The following is an 11,610-nucleotide window of genomic DNA, read 5'->3' as shown; positions in this document are numbered from 1 at the left end:
TCCATTAAACAAACATCAGAAAACATTCCCACACAAGAAAAAACCCTCTACTTGGTTTAGCCCAGTGAGGTTAAACATGACGTCACCTGCACTATAAAAGTCAGGAAATGCTGGGCGAATTTTAAACATTTGACCAGTATGGAGGGTAAGGGGAAGAAAACTCTGGTAAGTACAAACCTAGGAGAAGCAAAAACCGAAACCTGCAACATAATAAAAGAATTTAGCATCGTGAATTTGCTTTAACTGCATTAATTACTTAAACTGTCACATAATGCTAACACAGATGGACAGCTTAAATAGCAAGGGAACCACTGTTGCTTTAGCAATTGCAAATCTACAAATAAACACGTGGTTTAAAAAAATATATATATATAATAATTATCTGTATTTGTCTTATACTGCTTTATGTCACATTATAATGTAAGCGATAAGCGGAGAATCTGAAAGTGCTTCAAGTACTCGGCCAATTTTTCCAATCTCTGTCGTCCACTTTTACTGAGCCCATGGGAAGTGTAGCCTCAGTTTTCTGTTCTGACAGGAGTGTCAAACAGTATGCTCTTCTGCTACTATACCCCACCTTCTTCAAAGTTTGGTGAAGGACAACATGCAGAAGAGCATTCATAGATGCTCTTCTGCATACCATTGAGTGGTTATTTAAGTTACTGTTACCTTCTTATCAACTCTAAGCATCAGCAAGGTCCCATCACCCAGAGAGCTGCTGTGGAATGCAGATATTCTCTTTTTGGACCATCATTCTTTGTAATCTCCAGAGATGGTGGTGTGGGAAAATCTAGATCAGCAGTTTCTGAAACACTCAGACAGTACATCTGGTACCATCAACTATGCCATGTTCAAAGTCACCTAACTCACATTTCTACTCCTTCCAGATACTTGGTTTGAACTCCCTAAGGTTTTCTTAATCATAGCTACACTTGTAAATGTACTGAGTTGCTCCCATGTGATTGGCTGACTAGATATTTATGCAAACACAAGTGTTTGATTACTTAATTGGTGTACCTAATAAAGTGTCCTGTGTGTGTGTGTGTGTGTGTGTGTGTGTGTGTGTGTGTGTGTGTGTGTCTCTCTCTTTCTCCTGCTTTCCTGTGATTTAAACTTTACTTATACAGTAGCTTTTAGATTAATTTTGGCAATATGGCTTATAAGAGTTGAATAGTTTCTGATGTTGGGGAAAACTCTCCCTTTAGGCAGGTTTTAAAAATATTTTGGTGGTTTTGCTATTGTGAAGTGTCTGCAACAAATACCGAGGTCAATATCTAGAAATGTACTCCAGTGAAAAGGAATTTATAAATATTTTAAGCTCTTCAGTTCTATTTTCTGTTTCTATCCTAAACTGCTGGGGTGTTTTGCTTTTTTGTTTTTAAATAGTAGGTCCATTCAAAGTCTGTTTTTGAACTCTGATTTAAATCTGTATTGGCTAATGAAGACTTATCGGATATCAGATAAAAATCTTTGACCTGGAAAAACATCAGAGGCTGTGTGGGTAGGTGTGCAGTTGACATTCTTCAGGTCAGTATAACCACCAAATTTCCGTAAACGGTTACTGTCAGGACCTGACTATATCTAGCTCTGGTTTCAGATAGGAAAATGACATGTTTAGAAACTGCATATTTGAATAAGGGACAAAAACAACAGCCTATTGTGGGGAGCGGGTTTATTTATTCTACACGTTTACCTTTTTGGTCGAAATGTATAGGTTTTGGCTGTGGCTTAAATGTTTTTATGGCAGTCGAGTACATATTAGGACTGTATTCCTGGCAGTGGAACTTAAAGGCATATTTTTGGGGAAAATGCACATTTCCACATATTTATCAACTTTAACGGTACAGTCAGTTTTTCAGGTTATAATTGGGTGGGTTGTTTTTTTTTTTTTTTTTTTTTAAGATGACCTATATATTCTGACATCCTAGTTATTTCCCCTGTATTCCTGATTTTTATGTAAACATTGTTACTCCTTTTTTTTCCCCCCATGTAATATTCAAGTGAATAAATCCAGTTTTACCGTTAATTTTTGCGCACTGGAGACTCTCCGATGGTCACATTAGAGGTGATGTCATTGGCGAGCGGACATCTCTACACTGTCACTTTAATTTCAGTGCAGTCCAGGGGGCAGGATCGCTTTTTTCTTTTTAACCCTCTTCTCCTGGGCTCTAAGCGTTTGCGCCAACCGCAGCAGCAGCAGATTGAATGAAGTGTGTTTGCAGGCAGCTGGGCACACGGAGGACGCCGTGCTGCCTCGTCCGGGATGCCAGACTATAGCCAGCATCATTATTTTTCAGCTCTTAACAGGGCGGATTTTTAGGCTCTGTGCATTTCCCTAGCAGCCACATTTTTAAGAAGGTGCAGGGCCTTGAGAAACCGTCCTCTCATCGCCTTGATGGTATCTGGACTGCAGCGCTGCGCTCAAGCTTCTGGCAGCTCTACAGCACGGCTGATTAAGAACTTGGGGAAGGGAAATGGTCAAGATGGCAGCTGTGCGTGGAGTGATGAAGCTGATGTGGTGGCATTAGATGCAGCGTGTGTGTACATTTAAGATTTTTCCCTTTGTCATGCAGGATCGCGGTGCGGGACGCGGACGCTTGTGAAGGAACGGCGTTTTGGATTCCTCCAAGACTCCGCGGAATCTTCACGTCTTTTCACTCCACAGTTCGCGAAATTGCAATGCATGTTGGCCAGGGTGTGGGCTTAGCACGACAAAAGGCGATGTTTTGGTGATCGTGGTGAGCTCCAGCTGCTCCGTGTGCTGTGGACGGACGCCGTGCAGGAGGACTGATAGACGGACACGTGCTGGGACCGAGCTGCAGGCAGGGACACTTGCATATCTTGCATAGTAAATAAACTGTCCACGAAGCCTGCACGCAACATTGATGGAATGCGACCCGAGTGATTTTATAACCCTTTGTGCAACCCCCGACAAATTACGATCAACATGGCTGAGGCGTCGCGCAGCGGCAACGAGCCGCCTCTAAACGTTGAGATAGATCCGGATTTCGAGCCCCAGAAGCGGCCACGGTCCTGCACTTGGCCCCTGCCCCGTCCTGAATCTGGTGCGGGCAAGCCCGGGGCAAATGACACTGACGTAATCCCCGAAGAGGAGGATGATGAGGGTGGGAGCACGGGGAGCGGCGCTGCTCAGAAAGCCAGCGGCGGCGCTATTAAAACCCGAGAGCCGAGCAGCAACAGCTCAATCTCCCAGCCGGTGGAGGTCCAGCGGGGCCCCTCCAAAGAGGAGACCGCCGACGGCTCGCCGTCCTCGGCGCAAACCCCCGCAGCAGCTCTGGGAGGTTCTGCCACCCAGCAGCTGAGGAAGTCCTCCGCCCGCAGGAATGCCTGGGGCAACTACTCCTATGCAGACCTCATTACCCAAGCCATCGAGAGCTCCCCTGAGAAAAGGTTGACCTTGTCCCAAATCTATGAGTGGATGGTGAGATCCGTGCCATATTTCAAGGACAAAGGCGATAGCAACAGCTCTGCTGGCTGGAAGGTGAGAGATGATGTGTTGGGGCTGTCATCATAACAAAGACCAGTCCTTTTTTTTTTTTTTTTTTTTTTTTTTTAACTTGTCCTGTAAAGACATGCAATGCACAAAGCTCATTTTAAATCAGAGATGGAGGCAGTGGGTGCAGTCACAAACCTGTATTCTCACCAGTTACTGGCTAGAAGCTTATATTTATCAAACATCCCCTCCTATCAGCAGGGGATCTGAAAATGTGTGCCAGTCTAAGGGGACATGGTGTAACTTTATATGTAAACCAGTGTAGTTGTAGTAATACGCATCACATTTCACACTTCATTATGCCTCTAAAACTAAGGATGCAGACGAACCTCTGAGTACAAAGCGGCTTGCATGAAAGTTGAAACCCAAAAAACGTGCAATGCAAAGTTGATTTCACTTTCAGACAAACTGCTCAGACTGCAGGACAGACTTTACCAAAGCTTCAGCCGGGCCTTGCTTCTGTTTGATTTTTCAGGATTAGTTTGGCCTGGACCAAACCAATTCATCTGTCATGGAATCTAGTCGGATGAAAGCTTTGAGCTTTGCAGGATTTAGATGCTCTGTGTGTGTGTGTGTGTGTAATCCTGCACAACTGGATATGCAATGCAAGCTGATTCCAGTGAGCAGCTTCTTTGAATGAATTACACTGGTTAGACTGTGCTGCATTTATAGGAGGGGAAATAAAAACATCACCCTGAACATGTGAAACTGATTAATCTGCACAGAATCAGCTGGTTAGTTTATGCTCCAAACTGCTAGATGTCAGTTTTCATTCATGTTTAAGCTGCCTGATGCATATTTGAGCTCTTGGCAGATGTTGACTGGGAAAGGGTTAATAACAGGGTTTCACATGTGCCGACATCAGCATTTCCTAGGAGATGCTTTGGAGCTGTGTGACATTCAGCATTCAGGTTGAGCCTGGCAAAAGTGTCCCCAGCAGGTTCAGGGTTGAACAGATGGGTTTTAAATTCACACCCGTCACACATCTCGTTCAGCACACTGAAAGTACACCACCTTCAGTTTTGAGCTTTGTCTCCAGTGCTGTGAGTCAAACTAAATATTCAGCCCCTGTATGGATGCCCATCAAACCCTCTGTGGTTCAGCCCCGCTGTTGTCTTTTCATGATGCCCGGGCACAAGAATCAATCAGCTGACTATAAATTATGTAGGTCAATGTGTAGCAGTATGAGAGAAGCTCAGTGTTTGTCTTTGGATCTGGATCTGGCTCTGGCTAAACTGGCATTGCTCCAGTCCCTGCTCAGAACGAGGCTTTGCTCAAAGGGTGCTGCAGCACTACTGTGACTGCGTGTGGGGGAGGGGAAGGCAGGAGTTCGCTCTTTGTGATTTCTCTTGTAAATGCAGTACAGCTCGTACTGTACGTGCCTGTGAAGCTTATTGGATACCTTCTTATATCCATCCATATCATCTTAAGGAGGCAGACGGGTAGGTTACGCTGCTGTATGCTTGCTATTGGTTTTATTCATATGGATCTGGTTACCTTAAATCTTTAACCATAAAACAGTTCTTCAGTCTTTTACTAGCTGTGTACAGGAAGTGGATTCAATAAAAGAAGCATGTTTAAAATTCAGTACTTCTGCAGTAAACCGCCTTTGAGTCTTCAGATTTTGTTGTATCAGTGCCTTGGACATTTTGAGGTTGTAAATCTGCCTGCTCTAATGATTGAATACAACAACAGTATATCTTAGAGCCTAATAAATGATCACAGACTTGAATGGAAAAAACGTCCTGAGTCAACACTGGACTGTATCTGAGGCTTATTTGTTGCAGCTCCACTGTATTGGATTGCATTAGATTGAACAGGACAGGTGGTGTTGTTGTGTTCTCTGCCTGTAGCTCATGGGATAAGCAACATGTTGGAATATTTGACTTGGCCCCATCGACAAGTGTGGTATTGGATATCATGGTAGTGATAAATTTACATGTAAACATTTTGATTAGTTAGAATATGTAGCTGAAAAGAGATACATAAATCCCACTGGATGGATCGATATCAGAAAACAATTCTAAATTGATCAAATTTAGCTTTAATGGACCGAAACGTGTGGGGTTTTTTTTTTGTTTTTTTGGTTTGTTTTTTTTTTTTTTGTACCCTGCTGTGGTCTGTTGTTCACCCAGTGAGTTCTAGTCAGTGAGATGGCTTTTATGCAAACTGATTCAGTAGTAGCAGAGACTTTGTCTTTACAGCGTATATATTAGGATAGGAAATGAGTGGATTAGTGCATTTGTAACCAAAAATAAAAGGTCTAATGCAGGGGTCTCGAACTCCAGGCCTCGAGGGCCGGTGTCCTGCAGGTTTTAGATCTCACCCTGGGTCAACACACCTGAATCAAATGATTAGTTCATTACCAGGCCTCTGGAGAACTTCAAGAAATGTTGAGGTCATTTGAATCAGCTGTGTTGGATCAAGGACACATCTAAAACCTGCAGGATACCGGCCCTCGAGGCCTGGAGTTCAAGACCCCTGGTCTAATGGCTGCTCATCTGTTGTGTAAACTCAAAGACCAGATGCAATTGCATAAGATTTCAGCGAAAACAGTGAAACACTTATCAGGTATGCGTTTACTGCATTCGCAGTATGTTTGGAATCACTGTTATGCTGAAAAATGAAGCTGTTGCCAATAGGATGTTTTCCAGATGTTGAATCAAATCTGATGATATGGCAGAGCCTCGTCTGTACAACAAAAAATAAAAACATTTGAATTCATCACTCCATAAAATCTGTTGCCACTGATCATTAGTCTAGTTCTCATGTAATTTAGCATACATCAGCCTTTTCTTACTGATTATCTTAAGAATGGCTTCTTGTTGGTGGGTCTTTATGCTGTCTCATAGCATTAAGAGGGGAAACCTGCTTGTTTGAGAACCCTCAGTCATTAAAGCCCAGATCAAGTACCTTAATGAGACAAATTTCTGGTCTCCTCTCGCTGTAGTTTGTTTTGTGTTGAGCTTGTTTAGCAGTTGATTAGTTTAATCATCTTAGAGATGGGTTTAAATGGGACTTTGAGTTAAATCAGGTTAATTTAAGCTTTAGAGAATTGAGCTGAAGCCTCTCCCTGTGAAGCTGGCCTCTGGGTTATGGAGATCACTGCGGAGTTTCTCCCTCTGTTACTGAAGTGTGACAGGCTGGGCGTGCACGCTCCAGCTGTTTAATTTTGTACGTGGTAGGGAACATCTCCAGGGAAATCCTGTAGACCTTTCTGAGCAGCCAGAAATGGGTCACAGTGCAAAGAAATGTCTATGAAGACACTGCAGCATTGGTGATTAGTCCTTTGTATTAACCCCTTAAAGCCTGAACCATGAAATAAATGCCCGAAAATTCTATTTTAATTTTTTTTTTGTTGAAAATGGAGTGTTTAGTGAATCTTGTGGTGTAGTTTAAATTTGTATCATATTAGCTACATCAGGCTTTTTTTGTTTTCCTTTCTAGATTTTTTGCAGAATATTTAAACTGATATAGAAGTATCATCTTTGATAAACTTGGCCTTAAAGGGTTAAATTACAGTATTGTGCAATATCCTTGAGCCACTCATTTATTTTGCTAGGAAAATGGTATGGAAATGCAGAACATATGGCAAAAACGCATATGGAGTTCATAAATTTCCACTGAGCTTGAAAGTCAATATTTGGATGACCACCTCTTATTCTTTAACACAACCTGAACTTAAGCAAGCTTGCTTGGAATTTCAGTAGTCTTTGGGAATGGGTCTCCAGGCTTCTTGAAGGAGATTACAGTTCTTTGGATGTTGGATGCCTTTTTGTTCAGTTATCTGTCAAGATGATCCCACACCGCCTCAGTATTGTCGAGGTCTGGGCACTGAGGAGGCCAATCCATGACTGATGGTGTTCCCCTTTTTTGGGTTTTATCAGTTGTGCTTTTACTCCATTGGTAGTCTATTTGGGATTGTCACAAAAACACTACTGCTAATTGCACCTTCCAGATTGTATTGCACGGTGATGTCAAACTTATTTGCATTCATGATTCCATCAATTTGGCAAGATTTCAACACCTCTAGCTGAAATGCAGCCCAGAACATGACAGAACCTCTGCCATATTTTCCAGATGGCTATAGGCAGTCACTCTTGTACCACTCAACTGTACATATTGACAGCAACTTGAACCATAACTTTCAAGCTCCATAATACCTTTTGCCACTGACTTTTAGTCTTTTGTAATCGGCTGAAAAGTCAGCAGCGTCTCTATTTGTCTCTATTTAGAACACAAATTTCAGATAATTTCAGTCCTGCGGTTTTATTTTTTTATTTTGTCACCAATTTGTCCAGTTATTTAGGAACACTGCACACCATGCTGAAAACATAGTACTGTAGATGAACAACAAAACCTTAAGAAGTTTTCTAGTGGACACAGAATACAGCACTGTCTGCTTACAACACTGAGTTTTATATTATGTTGTAGTGGTTTGTATTATCTGGCCGTTAGGGAGCTTGGCAATTACTGTAATGCATGTTGTAATCTTTTGTAGTTTTAAGCTTGAGTGAAGTTTGAGAACAACACTAACAGATGCAGCAGGAACAAACATTCTGACTTGGTCCACTTTGTAGGTCACATCTCATTAAAGCTTCCAAAGCTCCTAAAAGTAATTAATATTTAATTGTATGATGTATACAAGATTTTTATGAATTATTGTTCATACTGGGAAAGTTATATTAATACTTTTCTTAATCATTTGTCTTTGTTGCAGAATTCCATCCGACACAATCTTTCCCTCCATAGCCGTTTTGTGAAAGTCCAGAATGAAGGAACTGGGAAAAGCTCCTGGTGGATGGTCAACCCAGAAGGTGGAAAAGGAGGTAAAGCTCCCAGACGTAGGGCTGTGTCGATGGACAACAGCAAGTACATCAAAGGAGCCCGAGGACGTGCCACAAAGAAAAAAGCCACATTGCAGGCTGCTCAAGATGGGAGCTCTGAGAGCTCCTCAAGCCTCTCCAAATGGACAGGAAGTCCCACCTCCCGCAGCAGTGACGAGCTCGATGCCTGGACAGACTTCCGCTCTCGGACAAATTCCAACGCCAGCACGCTCAGCGGTCGTCTGTCCCCAATCCTGGCTAACCTGGAGCTGGATGAGGTACCTGATGACGACTCGCCCCTGTCGCCAATGCTGTACTCCAGCCCCAGCAGCATGTCTCCATCCACTGGACCAACAGGACTGTCTGATCTAGCAGGCACAATGAACCTCAATGACGGGCTCTCTGACAACTTGATGGATGATCTTTTAGACAATATCAGCCTCACAGCATCCCAGCAGCCGCCTCCTGGAGAGGAAGATGGGGCCAACAGTCAGGGGAGTTCAGTATTTACCTTCAGCTGCTCAGGAAGCAGTTTAGGTAGTCCCTCTAGCAGCTATGGGACAAACCCACTCTTCAGCCCTCCGTCCATCACGAGCCTGCGACAGTCACCCATGCAGACCATCCAAGAGAACAAGCAGACCACTTTTTCCTGCATGTCTCACTACAGTGAGCACCAGGCCCTGGATCTGCTTGGGATGGACTCCCACAGCCACAGCAATGTCATGATGACCCAGTCCGACCCTCTGATGTCGCAGGCCAGCACCGCCATCGCTCTGCAGAACTCCCGCCGAAATGCCATGCTGCTCCGCAAAGACCACATTCTGGTTAACCACACCAGTGCAGGCCAGGCCCAAAGCTCTTCAGTGCCTGGTTGGCAAGCGGGCTTGTCAACCTCTGACAGTGACGACGGCCACCCTGAAACCAAGCAGCTACACCTGAAATCTCCTAGTAAGAATGCCTCTATGCAGCTCAGTTCCAGTTTAACCAGTCAGGACCGTTTCTCCGCTGATCTGGACCTCGAGGTGTTCAGCAGCAATCTGGACTGCGACATGGACTCCATCATCCGCAATGAACTGATGGATGCTGATTGCCTGGACCTCAGCTTTGACTCTCGTCTCGCCTCCACACAGAACGGCAACAAGAATTCAGGAAGCTTCTCCAGCTCGAAACAGAGCCCTCAGAGCTGGGTGCCGAGCTGAGGAGCTGTCAGAAGTAAGGAAGGTGTAAATTCGGGTTAATTGTCCTGCATTGTGCAACTAGAGGGAAGGAAGGTATGTAAGCGTTTCAGTAGGCTTTCTTCCTATTTTTCATTTGCGGCATTAACTTCAGTACTGTACTAAGTGTCTGAGACAAAACAATGGTGTCTTCACAGTGAAGAGAAAAATAATTGTTTTGAAAGATCAATGCCTGGCCAGTGTGAACAAACGGTACTGAGTGGAATGAAACTACAGTACCTTCAGTTAAAACTACATGGATCAACTCGTATTAGTCTCAGGGATTCACTCATATCACAAAGTAATACATAAAACTGAAAATGAAGTGTTTTCATCCTGCTTTCTCTCTTTCACACCCTTTCATACCTAAAACATTTTTTGCCAAACCAGCTGTCAGCCTGACTGATGGCCTGTTTACAAAAAACTGCAGAGAATGTTACATTACTACGTTCCAGTGGAGGATACTTGACAAGCTGCTTTTTTTTTTTTCTTTGTTTTTTTAAAGATTTCTTTGAGACGTAGCCTAAATGGACAAACAGTTTTTTAAAAGCTTTCCCTCCCCATTGATGCACCAATTCACACCAAATATCAATATGTAATGTTATCAAGATGTGAACTGCTCTACATGATGTGTTTTTTGTATGCAGTGTTCAATTTATTTTTATTTTTTGTAGCAAATTTTACCCTGTGATTTTTAAGTGACATTACTGTGAATTCTGTTCCCTCTGAAGAGGTCCATTACTGAAGTATTGATGATGTTTCTGCTGCAGATCCCTTTTTAGGTCCCTCCTCTTCCACTCACTGCAATATTGGAAGTACTGCTCTGTATACAGACCTTAGGACTGAGTTAAGGACACGATTTAGTTCTAGTTACCACTTTTTAGTTGTCAAACACTTGGGACTACTTGGGTTGAAATAATCACATTCAGTGACTCGCAGCGCTCTACAACTACACCAATTTTGGCGTTGATTTGATGGAGTTCTTGGTGCTCTAAATCTAACGATAGCAGGGAGTGGCTACAGATGAAGCGCTGTCAGTAGCCTCTCCTTTGTTATCAGCACTATAGCAGGTGCTGGGTGACATGTTTTCAACACTGGGAGGGTGTGTAATATCTTGGAGGGTTTTTTTGTTTGTAATGAAAGAAATGACCACAGTATCTTAAATATTGCCAAAGTTTATCTGCATTTAAATAAGTGGAAAGGGGCTACACAGTGCATAGCTAATCAGATGTGTGATATAAGGGCAAAAAATCTACATCAGCACAATTTTGTAGGAACAGCAGGATGCTTTTTAAAATTGTTTACATTTTATTTTTTTTAAATTATCAGGAGGCAGAGTGTTTTAGTAAATTTCTCATGTTGGATCATTGTAAAAATGCATTTGGTTTATTTATTGCGATACTTGTTGCCATTGTTCCTCCATGCACATTTGGTTAGGGCTGTGTAAAATCATGTTTTCATTGCTCTGTTCACTGGGTGATCACTTGCACAACAAATGAAAGGGTCCTTTTGAGAAATGTTTAACAGTGTTGAGTTAACCGGATTAAATAATTCTCATTGGCTTAACCTTTTAACACATTTCTGCACAGCTGTGCTTCCACTTTTTCTTCTCTTCTCTTCTTTTTTTTTTTTTTTTTTTTTTTTTAAGTTGACTGATTTTTACTGTCTGAGTTGAGGTTTAAATTTCACTGCCAATCTCCACACTTCATAACTTCCTATTGCTCCTACAAAAAATCAAACATGAAGTTGACATTTCCACTTGTAAAGCAAACACTTGGTTTTATCAGAGCTGGTGCATGTAAATAAAGCATAAAGAACTACTGAAAAGCTGGAGTTTGATGGTGTCTTTTGTTTTAAAATCGGTCCCTAGAGGAATTCCACAGCTGTGGAGGTGATTTGCTATTGGATAATCATATCATTGAAGAACCAATCGCACACTCTATCAAAGAGGAATAGACCATTTGGGCCTAATCAAGGTTTTTGAAGGCAAGGAGCTGTGATTGGTGAATTCAGGTGCTCCTCAAAGATGTAATATTACAGTGATGCAATGACTAGT

The 11,610-nt window shown here is 42.5% G+C and overlaps 1 protein-coding gene across 2 annotated transcripts; it reads left to right on the top strand.

The window, feature by feature from the left end:
* Nucleotides 1-114: 114 nt before the first annotated feature.
* Nucleotides 115-11,387, top strand: foxo3a (forkhead box O3A). Of its 2 annotated transcripts, XR_002057419.2 has the most exons (4): nucleotides 115-165; nucleotides 2,574-3,502; nucleotides 8,235-9,611; nucleotides 10,325-11,387. XR_002057419.2 is itself a non-coding variant. In XM_005477352.3 (3 exons), exons 2-3 carry the CDS (start codon nucleotides 2,948-2,950, stop codon nucleotides 9,537-9,539), a joined length of 1,860 nt encoding a protein of 619 aa, XP_005477409.1. In that variant the 5' UTR covers nucleotides 115-165; nucleotides 2,574-2,947; the 3' UTR covers nucleotides 9,540-11,387. The 2 variants fall into 2 exon arrangements, 1 of the variants encoding a protein (XP_005477409.1); XM_005477352.3 differs by having other exon boundaries at nucleotides 8,235-11,387.
* The last annotated feature ends 223 nt before the right edge of the window (nucleotides 11,388-11,610 follow it).

The sequence above is a fragment of the Oreochromis niloticus genome, linkage group LG19 (assembly GCF_001858045.2).
Source record: "Oreochromis niloticus isolate F11D_XX linkage group LG19, O_niloticus_UMD_NMBU, whole genome shotgun sequence".
Taxonomy (NCBI): domain Eukaryota; kingdom Metazoa; phylum Chordata; class Actinopteri; order Cichliformes; family Cichlidae; genus Oreochromis; species Oreochromis niloticus.
Note: the sequence above shows the minus strand (reverse complement) of the source record. Positions and strands in the feature narration are given on the sequence as shown.

Bases quoted from the DNA above. Each gene is read 5' to 3' on its own strand.
- foxo3a (XM_005477352.3), top strand. From the start codon at position 2,948: ATGGCTGAGGCGTCGCGCAGCGGCAACGAGCCGCCTCTAAACGTTGAG. The intron at 3,503-8,234 runs GTGAGAGATGAT...TCTTTGTTGCAG, and splicing joins ACAGCTCTGCTGGCTGGAAG to AATTCCATCCGACACAATCT.